This window comes from Carcharhinus amblyrhynchos, chromosome 13 (assembly GCF_965287045.1).
Source record: "Carcharhinus amblyrhynchos chromosome 13, sCarAmb.v2.hapA, whole genome shotgun sequence".
In the NCBI taxonomy this organism is placed as follows: domain Eukaryota; kingdom Metazoa; phylum Chordata; class Chondrichthyes; order Carcharhiniformes; family Carcharhinidae; genus Carcharhinus; species Carcharhinus amblyrhynchos.
In genome coordinates, this window is record NC_137336.1 from 25,487,778 (window position 1) to 25,499,994 (window position 12,217).

General features: G+C 42.9%; 1 protein-coding gene across 2 annotated transcripts in view; it reads left to right on the plus strand.

The window, feature by feature from the left end:
• The window catches only part of LOC145351780 (organic cation/carnitine transporter 2-like), a 72,024-nt gene that overhangs the window by 18,464 nt on the left and 41,343 nt on the right, over nucleotides 1–12,217 (plus strand). For both annotated transcript variants that reach the window (XM_080201404.1, XM_080201405.1), the window contains exons 2-3: nucleotides 830–933; nucleotides 5,441–5,595. In XM_080201404.1, the coding sequence (XP_080057530.1) occupies nucleotides 830–933; nucleotides 5,441–5,595 (259 nt within the window). The remainder of the gene's footprint in view (nucleotides 1–829; nucleotides 934–5,440; nucleotides 5,596–12,217) is intronic.

Sequence of the window (12,217 nt, forward strand, 5' to 3'; positions counted from 1 at the left end):
ATATCTCTCCCCTCTCACCTTAAACCTATGCCCACTAGTTTTAGGCTCCCCTACCTTTGGATATCATTACATGAACGAATATAAAAAAAATGTATTTCACTTCATTTTTCAAACAGTGGTGCTGATGAACTCGGAGTGCTATTTTTTGAAAAGCAGTGATCACTATGAGAAAGTGTATTGACCTTGGCACTAACATGCTGAAATAATGCATCAACTGCAGAAAGTTAACTTCACGCCTTCAGCAATTGCATCTTTCTCGGCCTCCTGTGTCCCACTGTTGCATGGGGCAGATCTCTGGATTTTGGCACAAGTTCTCAAATGCAAGTGAGAAAGAATTAGCAGGGTCAATATGGTAAGGTGCGCCTTTGTCATTTCAGGTGCCAAGGTCCACACCAAGGGTTCCTGGACTTTGGCCCCCAATTTTGTGAGGTACAGATTGGTGCCACTGAGTTTGGCTGTATTTGGCTGAATAGGAACACAGGAATTAGGAGCAGAAGTTCAGCCCTTTGAGCCTGCTCTGCCATTCAGTAAGATCATGGCTGATCTCTCTCTGGACTCAAATCCACTTCCCACCTGTCCGCATTTACACTTATTCTTTTTTATTTGAAATATATCTACCTCCTTCTTGAAACCATTCAATGATTCAGACTCCATCGGGCTATGGGGCAGCTAGTTCCACAAATTCACCATAGGCTTCTCTAATATCCGGTTTCCATCCATTCCTGTGATGCGGCTAGCATATTCTTAGATCCAATGTAGTAAAATTGCTTACCTATAAATTTTCCCAACTACATGTGTTTGGAACTTTTCATTTCTTTTTGCATTTTAGTGGAATTTGGTGTGTGACAATGAATGGAGAACGCCGTTTTCTATGTCAATATATTTCCTGGGAGTGCTGGTTGGTTCCTTTATTTCTGGAGTGTTGTCAGATGGGTGAGTTATTTCCTTTATTTATTTATCTCTGTTATTTTTTTAAAAATCAACTGTTGCCAGCAGCTCTGAGATGGTTTTTCCCTCTCACTGAATGGTAGAGGTCCCATCTCCACCTAATTATCAATCCCCTCCCCCCAGCATTAAATTACTGAGGGTAGCTGTGATCTAACTCTTTGGATGGCATATGTTACGTCACAGCAGATAGTAAGTACTAAGCTGCCCAATTTGCAAAGGGAAGCTTGAAACAGCTGCTAAAATAGTTCTACAATTTGTGTATTATGAGGAGATTTTCTGAAATCAGGAAGTAATTCTCAGACCAATTGTGATTATTAAGTTGAACATCTATTAAAATAAAGAAATAAAAAGTACACTTGAATCACAAGAACACCTCAACACAGTTAATAGCGCTTCTAAACCTTTCCAAACAGCTCTTGGCTTAAATAACTCAGACGTAAATCCTCTTACTGATGACTTATTGTTCTTATAGATTTTCTAATCTATAAAATTCCAGTAACTCTACCACACAATGCCCTGCTCCTCTTTGGATGTTCTCTGACAGTGACCGCAAACTGTTTCTCCAGGTCTGACCATGTCCAAGTTCTGAGTACCCTAAGCTACCACAAGGTCTTTGAGATCTCACCAGCTTCCACGAGGTTTTGTTTGAGAAGCTACTACAGACACAGACACACACACACACACACATGCATGCTCACACACACACAAACACATGTAGACACACACATATGCTCACACACACACAAACACGTACACACACATGCACACACACTCACACACGCACATACACAAACACACATCCATACACACACGCACACAAACATATATACACAAACACACACACATACACATACATACACACACACATACACACTCACACACACAAACATACACACACACTAACACACGTACACATGGTCTTCAATGTTTTTTTCAAATCTATTCTTCCTCTTTAATCTTCTCCTCTAATGTTTCCAACAATCCTTTCGAAGTTCCGTCTTTCCAGAACTGATCAATCCCTTTTTTGAAAAAAACTTCATGGCTGCTATATTTTAAACGTGTATTTTCCCTATCTTTCCTCATCTATTTATAATCTTCCAGTTTATATATGTTCCCCTTTGAAATACAACAGCCAACTTCGAACCACTTCAGTTGCTGCCATTTATAAATTTTTATTCAAGTGCTCCTAGCTTCCTTTGTTCATCACTGTGTCAAACTAACAGCTTTCACACCTTCTCATTGTTGTTCCATTTTACTGTCTTTCTGCTCTGATCCAATTAAAGCAGTGACATCCCACAAGCTTGTTTTCCAGTCCAGGAGAACGTGACAACGATATTACAAAAGACAAAATATTAAATCTCTCATTTTCCTGTCACAGGGCAGGAAACATTGCCATCCAGTAAATTCTGCCCCATATCTCTGACACACTGGGCAGAATTTTACTGGCATGTCCGCCCAAGGCTCATACAATCCCACTCCAGGACAACAGAGAATGATGTTCTGTGAGCCTTGCCCACACCCAGAATCGGGGCAGGCAGGGTGAGTGGGTTTGGATGAAATATAGCTCAAAATTCTCCCAGTTTGTGACTATGTGCGGTGGTGGGTGGCTCTGGTAGGGCCTGACCTGCCAACCAAAATAACAGAACGCATGGCAGATTCCACACATGGAAGCTCATTAATTAGAACATAGAACATAGAACATAGAACATTACAGCGCAGAACAGGCCCTTCGGCCCACGATGTTGCGCCGACCAGTTACAAAAACAATGACCCACTAGCCTATACCAATCCCTTTTCGTCCATAAACCTATCCAGAGATCTCTTAAACGCCCCCAAACTAGACGCATTTACAACTGCAGCAGGCAGGGCATTCCAATCCCTCACCACCCGCTGGGTAAAGAACCTACCCCTGACATCCGTCCTGTAGCTACCCCCCCTTAATTTAAAGCCATGCCCCCTCGTGCTAGCTTTCTCCATCCGAGGAAAAAGGCTATCACTATCCACCCTATCTAAACCTCTAATCATCTTATATGTTTCAATAAGATCCCCTCTTAGCCGCCTTCTTTCCAACGAAAACAACCCTAGATCCCTCAGTCTCTCCTCATAGGACCTCCCCACCATACCAGGCAACATCCTAGTAAACCTATATTAAACCTAATTATACACAAGCAAGTTCTCCTCCGAATCCCCTAGCAGGCCAGCAGCTGATTTGTCTGCCCGTCTCAGCTGAAGGGTTCAAAGGTCCCGACGTCTATAATGGAATATAAAAAATAGTCTTTAACAAATTTTCCCACTCATTAGATGGTTGGCCTGTAGTTACAAAGTTTTACCATCTGTCTTATTGCTAATGGGTATAACATTATTAATCCTTCATTCTTGCAGAACTATTCCTAAGTACAGGAAAAAATGAGAAATTGTCAGAGCCTCCTCTCCACTGCTGCCTCACAGCGCCAGTGGGTTAGATCCCTGTCTGTGAGAAGTTTGCACGTTCTCTCATATCTGCATAGATTTCCTCTGGGTGCTTCAGTTCCCTCCCACAGTGTGAAAGATGTGCCTGTTAGGTGCATTAACTCGAACAGACATCGGACTGTGGCGACTAGGGGAATATAGCAGTAACTTCATTGCAGTGTTGATGCAAGTCTTACTTGTGACACTAATAAATAAATAAACTTTACTTTTACCTTAAGATGCATTCCATCTGGACCATGTGACTTATTAACTTTGAATGATCCAATCTGTGTAGGATTTGTCTATGTGGATCCTATCCAACATGTCTCTGCACTCAACGCTCTTGGTGCAGCATTAACATCATCCATTTCATTCATAATGCCACAGCTGTATTGAAACAATTTAGTTTGGAGGTCCACTGATGGAGATCGTCAGCATTACAACCAGGACATTGTCCCAGTCCATAATCTTTGCTGTGTCCAGTCAGATATTCCTCAATGCCTCATGGAATTACCTAAATTGGATGGGCCCATTTATAATGGTGAGGAGATCACAGTGAGGCTGAGTGAGACAATCCGCTCAACACATTTGGCTAAAGAAAACCCTTAATAAACACTGAAAATTAGTGAGGACTACTTTAAGTGCCAAGAAGTACCGACCCAAAGCCTCCATCGCTGACTCTGTCAACATTTGTATGGCAGTGTGCATAAGAACATAAGAAATAGGAGCAGGAGTAGGCCATCTAGCCCTTCGAGCCTGCCCCGCCATTCAATAAGATCATGGCTGATCTGTCGTGGCTCAGTTCCACTTTCCCGCCCTCTCCCCATAACCCTTAATCCCCTCGCTTATCAAAAACCCATCAACCCGCGTCTTAAAAATATTTAGCGAGGCAGCCTCCACCACTTCAACGGGCAGAGAATTCCAGAGATTCACCACCCTTTGAGTGAAGAAGTTCCTCCTTAACTCCGTTCTAAACCGCCCCCCCCTTTATCTTGAGGCTGTGCCCCCTAGTCCTACTGTCCTTTCTGAGCAGGAGGAGTCTCTCCACCTCTATCCTATCCATCCCATTCATCATCTTATATGTCTCAATGAGGTCTCCCCTCATTCTTCTAAACTCTAACAAGTACAAGCCTAGTTTATTCAGCCTCTCCTCATAGCTCAACCCCCTCAACTCCGGTATCAGCCTAGTAAACCTCCTCTGCACTCCCTCCAAGGCCAAAATTCCTATATTATCCTATAATTCCTATATTATCGATTCCTATATTATCAAAATAATGGTCTATGCTGATGCTATTGGTGTTAATCTAGGACAGCCCAGATCACCAAAGTGGCCAGAAAGTAAGATGTCAAGTAACTGACCATGGAATGGCAAGGTGTTGGGAGGAGACAGGGATGCCTGGTTCCTCAAGCACATACATGTTCTGAGTGATACCTAATGTAAGGGAAGTATAGTTTTTAATTTGAAATCCTTTTCTTCTGCACACAAGCTGGAAATCTGGTCTGGGACTAAAGGTGGGGCCCCACCTCCATTGTTAATAAATAGGTAGACCTAATCTCACCAAACGTCCACTAACTCTACACTGGGTTTCTTTGAGAGATAGAATTGAGGGAGTTTGTGACAAAGTGACCAGTCGCACTCAATTTTATGCCAATGGCTTTTTTTTGGAGGAGGTTGAGGTTACTCCTCCTTGATCAATACATTTTAGAATCCCAGAGGTACAAAAACCCTGAATATCTTGATACCAAGTTAATTTCTGGCTTTGTTTGCAGTGCATCCTCAAAATTATGCCACGTTGGTTCCATTTTTTGCTTTTCTGTCCCAGTATAGTTTCAATGTAAATATAAGCATTAATAGCCAGCATTTGTGTTTGACAGCTTACATGGGAATCTAGCTTGTACCCTAGTGTATATATGTATGTATAAATGCATGTGATTTTCTGTGCAGCATGTGTACACTAACAACATGAAATAATTAATGTGCATATCTGTCAGTAAGTGTACAAAACTGTCAGTATTTGAAACATTGGTTGATTTTGCTTTGCAGGTTTGGTAGAAAGGCAATTCTGTTTGGGACCATGGCTGTACAGACTGGGTTTAACATGCTTCAAATATTCTCGCCAAACTGGCAAATATTCTGCCTGATTAATTTTCTTATCGGTATAGGACAAATCTCAAACTACGTGGCTGCCTATGTTCTTGGTAAGTGTCCATACCCTTTCAGCCCTATTAAGAAAGGATTAATCCTTTGCTCATTCCCTGTGTGACACAGTCCTGGTCATTACATGTTAGCCAATATATTCATTCAATGGTGAGACTGAAAACATACAATGTGAATCTAGCTGTTGTTAACTCGTTCCAAATTTTCCTGCTTTTCTAACTGGAGTATGCCACAGCAAGCACAACGGTGAATCAGAGATTCAGCACCAGTTTAAGAGCTGGAGTGACACACCTTTACTCAATGCAGCTACATGAGAGGTGTTGGGTAGTGGATGGAGCAGTAAGTGAATGGAAAGCTCACAATAGATTGATTAATTAGCTGTCAATCTTTGTATCGAACACTATACCCAACTGTTGTCAGTTAATGACAGAATGGGTCCCAGGAAAATATGGAGTGGAATCATTTGTGACAGGAGTTACATCAAATTTCATAGAACCCAAAACTCTATAATAATCACCAAAAAATCCATTGTGAAATTCACTGGAAACATTTTTACCCAGAGAGTGGGTAAATGGAACCAGCTCAAACCCTGACTCATTGAAGACCAGGTTTTGTGGAACTTGTTACCACATGGAGCAGTTGAGGCATGTAGTATAGATGCACTTAAGGAGAGTCAGGATAATTTGTATAAAGGGTTAATAATGTAATATATATAAATTGGCAGTCTACATCATCAGTGATATAAGGTTACAGGGCATCAGAGTGTGCTGGGAAGAGCCTCATGCTAAGTCCTGTACTGTACACTGCTGGTTAAATGCTGTATAAAAACTAAAGTTGAAAAACAGTCCAGCCTCCAGTAGTTCCAGTCAATCGAGACGATGAAAGGTTCATCGAAGACTCACAACAATGAGAAGAGTTGGTGGCAGTGGACAACACGATGAAAAAAGCACTAGGGAGCACAGTGACTGGAGGAAGCAGCGCAGTAAGACAAGGACAGTGAGGAAAAGGCACCACCAGAACTTGATGAAAAACTAGAATAAAGAAAACCAATGGAGAAAATCTTACCTTTACCTAAGTGCCTTGGCCATATGGAAAGCCTGGATCAAGCCAAGAAGTGGCAGAACTGGTATGGTAGGTTGACCAAGTACAGAGCATCCTTGGGACTAGCAGAGCAGATTGGCAAGGATCATGTCAGTACCTTTCACTATGCCATAGGCAGTAGTACAGATGATCCCCAAATCAAAGGAGTAGCAATCAGCACCTGCATGGGTCATAGCTATGCTTGTCTTTTCATGGGGTATGTGAAACATTCCTTGTTCCAGGCCTACCCAGGTCCCGTCCCACGACTCCTTTACCAGTACATCGATGACTATTTTAGTGCCGCTTCATGCTGTCATCCAGACCTCGAAAAATTCATCAACTTTGCTTCTAGCTTCAACCCCTCCATCACCTTCAAGTGCTCCATCTCAGACATTTCCCTTCCGTTCCTTGACCTTTCTGTCTCCATTTCCAGCAATAGACTATCCACTATTACAAGCCCACTGACTCCCACAGCTATCTGGACTACAGCTTATCGCACCCACATCCTGTAAGGACTCCACCTCTTTCTCTCAGCTCCTTTGCCTCTGTTGCATTCGTTCCAATGATGCCACTTTTCAAAGTGGTGCTTCTAATAGGTGCTCCTTTTTCCTCAACCACAGATTCCCATCTACAGTTAAGGACAGGGCCCTCAACAGCATGCGGTCCAGCTCCTGCGCCATGACCCTCACCCCCTCCCCTCTCTCCCAGACCAAGGATAGAGTCCACCTTGTTCTCACGTTTTACCGCACCAGCCTCTGAATACAAGGCTAATCCTCTGCCATTTTCACCAACTCCAGCGTGATGCCAACACTAAACACATCTTCCCTTCACTCCCTCTGTCAGCATTCTGTAGAGACCGTTTCCTCCTGGATAACACAGCCCACTCCTCCACTATACCCAATACCTCTCCCATCACTCATGGCACCTTCCCATAAAATTGCAGGTGTAACACCTGTCCCTTTACCTCTTCTGTGCTCACCATCCAAGGTCCAAAACACTCTTTCCAGGTTAAGCCGTTTTTCACTTGCACATCTTTCAATTTGGTGTGTTGCATTCACTGCTCTCAATGTGGCCTCCTCTATATTGGAGAAGCCAAGTGTAGACTGGGTGATCACTTTGCTGAACACCTTCAGTCTGTGCACAATCAGGACCCTGACCTTCTAGTTGCTTGCTATTTTAACACACAATCCTGCTCCCATGCCGGCATGTCTCCCATTGGCCTGCTGCAATGTTCCAGTGAAGCTCAACGTAAACTGGAGGAACAGCATCTCATCTTCTGGATGGGCACTTTGCAGCCTTCCGACCTCAACATAGAATTCAACAACTTCAGATGATTTGCCCAACCTCAACCCCTTTCTTTTCATTCTATTTTATTCTTTACTGTTCTCTACCGTTTATTTCTTTATTGTCTTTCTTCATTTTTCTTCCCCCCCGTTTCCCCACTTTATCTTCTCTTCCCTTACCCTTTCTCCCCTTTGCTTCTCCTTTACTAAATTTTACCTCTGCCCCATCCATTTCCCCCCAGTCCCCTAACATCTTCATCTGTCACAGCTTACCCTCTCATTTTATCTTCTCTGCAGTTTGGCCATTCACACCCTTTATTCTCTCTGTGGACAGCCATTAGCAGCCTTTTCCCCTGGTTTCTGTGCCTATGACTCATTTTTCATTCCCTCCCCCTGCAATGTAAATATCTCCCACTTTCAATGCCTTTTAGCTTTGACAAAGGGTCGTCGGGACTCGAAAGGTTAGCTCTTTTCTCTCCTTACAGATGCTACCAGACTGTTGAGATTTTCCAGCATTTTCTCTCTTTGGGTGCAGATGATGCAATGGATAGGCAGGGCATAAACAAAAAGACGACAATGTACAAAAACGCTATAAAGATCTTAGAAGGAACACCATTATAAAAAGAGTGAAGATCAGTAGACATGGGAGAGAGCATAGATTCTATCATTAACAATTTATATCAGCTAGTAGCCGAGAATTGCAAATTTGAGGCCCTGAAAAGATGAATTAATTCAAGTATTACATTGTTGTAGGAATCCTAGAAGAGACTTTATCAGATTTTCTGCCATCAACAAAGAATTGAACACAGTCGATGCTGTGCAGCTAACAAGGCAGCAAAAGATAAAAAGAAAAATTGTGTACTTATTCAAGGAAACAAGGAGATCCTGTGGAGAAAAACAATTGATATAGCGTAGGACACACAAGTACTGACATCACAGCCATTTCCTTCTCCCTCTGAAGAATTGTGAACAATGGGTGGGATTTTCCGGCCCCTACTTGCCCCGAAACCGGAAAATCCTGCCCGAGCGGACCTGGGATGAAGGGCTTATCTTAAAAAGAAAGGTTGAACATGTTGACCATATGCCAATTACATTTCAGAAGAATGAGAGGGGATTTTAGGGAGACATATAAGACCCTGATGGGATTATCAGTATAAATACAGGGAGGATGTTTCTATTCATGGGAGAGATTAGAACCAGGGGGCACAGTTTAATAATAAGAGTTCTCCCTTTTAAGACATACGTGAGAAGAATTTTTTTTTTATCTCAGTCATTTGTTTCTCTTTCTCTTTTTCGGAGAACAATGGAGTCTGGGTCATTGAATATCCAAGACAGAGTTAGACAGATTTTTGTCGGATACAATAGTCAATGATTTTGGGGGTAAGACAGGAAAGTGGAGTTGAGACACAGCCAGACCAGCCATGACCTTATTGAATGGCGGAACAGGCTCGAAGGCCTGAATTGCCTGCCCTGCTCCCAAGTCCAATGATCCAATGTCCATATCTCCTTATGTTCCTCTGGAAGGATTGTTGATAAGGCTAGATGAAGCAAGGCAAAAGAAGGTTTATGAAGTGGAAGGAGGAACAAAAACACTGCCAGCTGGACCAAATGACTCTCAGTTCTGTAAGTACCATGTAACTTATTTTATTTGTTCTGTCCATAATTTCTGTGCTAATTAAACTTGATTAAATCCTGTGTTTCCTGATTCTGAATAATCTGTTTTATTTTGACTCAAAAATCATATTTAGTTGCAACTGGATTTATCACGTTTTCTGATCTAAGTTAATGAAGAAATAAGACTTGTAAATCAGGAAAGGTGGCCCTGAGTTAACCATGACAGACTTCCTGAGCTGAACTTGTTGTAATGCCTTGTAGAATATGGACAGCATGGTAGCACAGTGGCTAGGGCTGTTATCTCACGGCGCCAGGGACCTGGGTTCAATCCCAGCCTTGGGTGACTGTCTATGTGGAGATTGCATATTCTCCTGGTGTCCGCTTGAGGTTTTTTCCAGGTGCTCCAGTTTTCTCCCAGAGTTTCTAAGATGTGCAGGTTAGGTTGATTAGCCATGCTAAATTTCCCCTTAGTGTCAGGATAAATTAGCAGGGTAAATATGTGGGGTTATGGGAAGAAGCCTTGGGTAGGATTGTTGCCAGTGCAGGCTCGATGGGCCGAATGGCCTCCTGTAGTGATTCTGTGAATAGAAAAGATTTGGTTCAGTACTGTTTAAATCACAATTGCAGAGCAACAGGGAAAAAATTATGCTGACTGTGCCTAATCAGTCCTTGCATCTCTAAATGCCTGTAGATCCTGTCTCTCATAATAACATAAGAACATAAGAAATAGGAGCAGGAGTAGGCCATCTAGCCCTTCGAGCCTGCCCCGCCATTCAATAAGATCATGGCTGATCTGTCGTGGCTCAGTTCCACATTCCCGCCCTCTCCCCATAACCCTTAATCCCCTCTCTCAAAATACTTTCTAACAACTTACCCACTACAGATGTGAGGCTCACCAGCCTGTAGTTCCCCAGCTTTTCCCTGCAGCCCTTCTTAAACAAAGGCACAACATTTGCCACTCTCCAATCTTCAGACACCTCACCTGTGTCTGTCAATGATTCAAATATCTCTGCTCGGGGACCCATAATTTCCTCCCTAGCCTCCCACAATGTCCTGGGATGCACTTTATCAGGTCCCGGGGATTTATCTATCTTAATGCACTGTAAGACTACCAGCACCTCCTTCTCTGTTATATGTACACTCCTCAAGACATCACAATGTATTTGCCCAAGTTCCCATGTTTTTTTAACAGTGAATACTGATGAGAAATATTCATTTATGATCTCACCCATCTCTTGTGGATCAGCACATAGGTGACCTTGTTGATCTCTAAGAGATCCACTTTAGAATTTCCAACTCTCCCTTATCTTGAATAGCCATGAGCTACCAAACTTTCACACAATCTGTCAGGGATCCAGCCACCAAGTGTTTCAACATTTACTTAGCAGGATGCAATGAGATATCACCAACCTTTAGGATTTATTCAAGTCTTGCTTTTCATCAGCTAACTTCATGAGATCTGCATTTTACAGCTCTGACTTTAACTTCAACAAGCAGTGTCTTGTTCTAATCCCAGCTCCTCTTGTTCCTTTGACTACAAACTCCTTGGAATTTCACTTTTTCACCCCCTGGTTTGTAGAACTAACTTTAGCTCCTCTGGACTTGCTTCCTTATCCATTACTCGATCGCCCCGCTTTTGACAGAGATTCACTCTTTCGAGCTGCTAAACCCCTGCTAATGGGTCAGTTTAAAGGCAAGCTAAAAAAAAAACCTGACATAGAAAGTGACCCCTGGTTGCTAAGCAACAGCTCAGTCTTTCTCCAAGCTCCTGTTTGCCTTCCATGCTATAAACTCTCTAGGCACAATAGGACACATTTTAAAATGAAAGCATAAACCCCCATACATGCTAACAACTGTGTTTAACATGATTCTAACTAGAGTTTTTTCCTTTCTTACACAAAAACACTAAACTCACTTAAATCCATATTTATAATACCCAATCAGACAAATATAGATCATTTAAAACTTTTACCTCTGCTTCTGGTGATCCTTGTAGCACTGACATTGGCAGTTGTGCAGTTGGTTTGGAGATTCTTAGTTCTGCAGATTAGCTGAAAGGAGTTCTTCTGTTTCCGACCGTGAATTTATTAACTTAAGACTTGCTTCCAGCAATCAGAGGGAGGGAGAATTCTTTGTTTGGTACATGTGGCAGGGATGGCTAGTAAATGTTCTTCAGCTGTGACCTTCCCAGCCCACACCAGCACAGGGAACTAGGACACCAGGCTAGCACACAGAGACTATGGTTGCCTTTGACCTTTAACCCATTGTTATGATGGCCACAAAGGCCACGGGGATTCATTGATAGATCTACCCATGGTGAACGCTACCTGAGTGTAAGCCACGGCTCGCAAGAAAGGGTATTGCTGATGGAGGTTGTCAAATAGGAGGCAGAGAGTGGGGGTCAATGGGTGCTATTCGGATTGGCGGATGGTGACCAGTGGAGTGCCCCAGGGGTCGGTGCTGGGGCCTCAGCTATTTACCATTTATATAGATGAGCTGGAGGAGGGAACCGAGTGTAGGGTGTCGAAATTTGCTGATGACACCAAGATTGGTGGAACGGCAAATTGTGCGGAGGGTGTGGAGAGCCTACAGAAGGATCTAGATAGGCTGGGCGAATGGGCCAGGAAATGGCAAATGGAGTTTAATGTTGGCAAGTGCGAGGTGGTCCACTTTGGTAGGAATAATG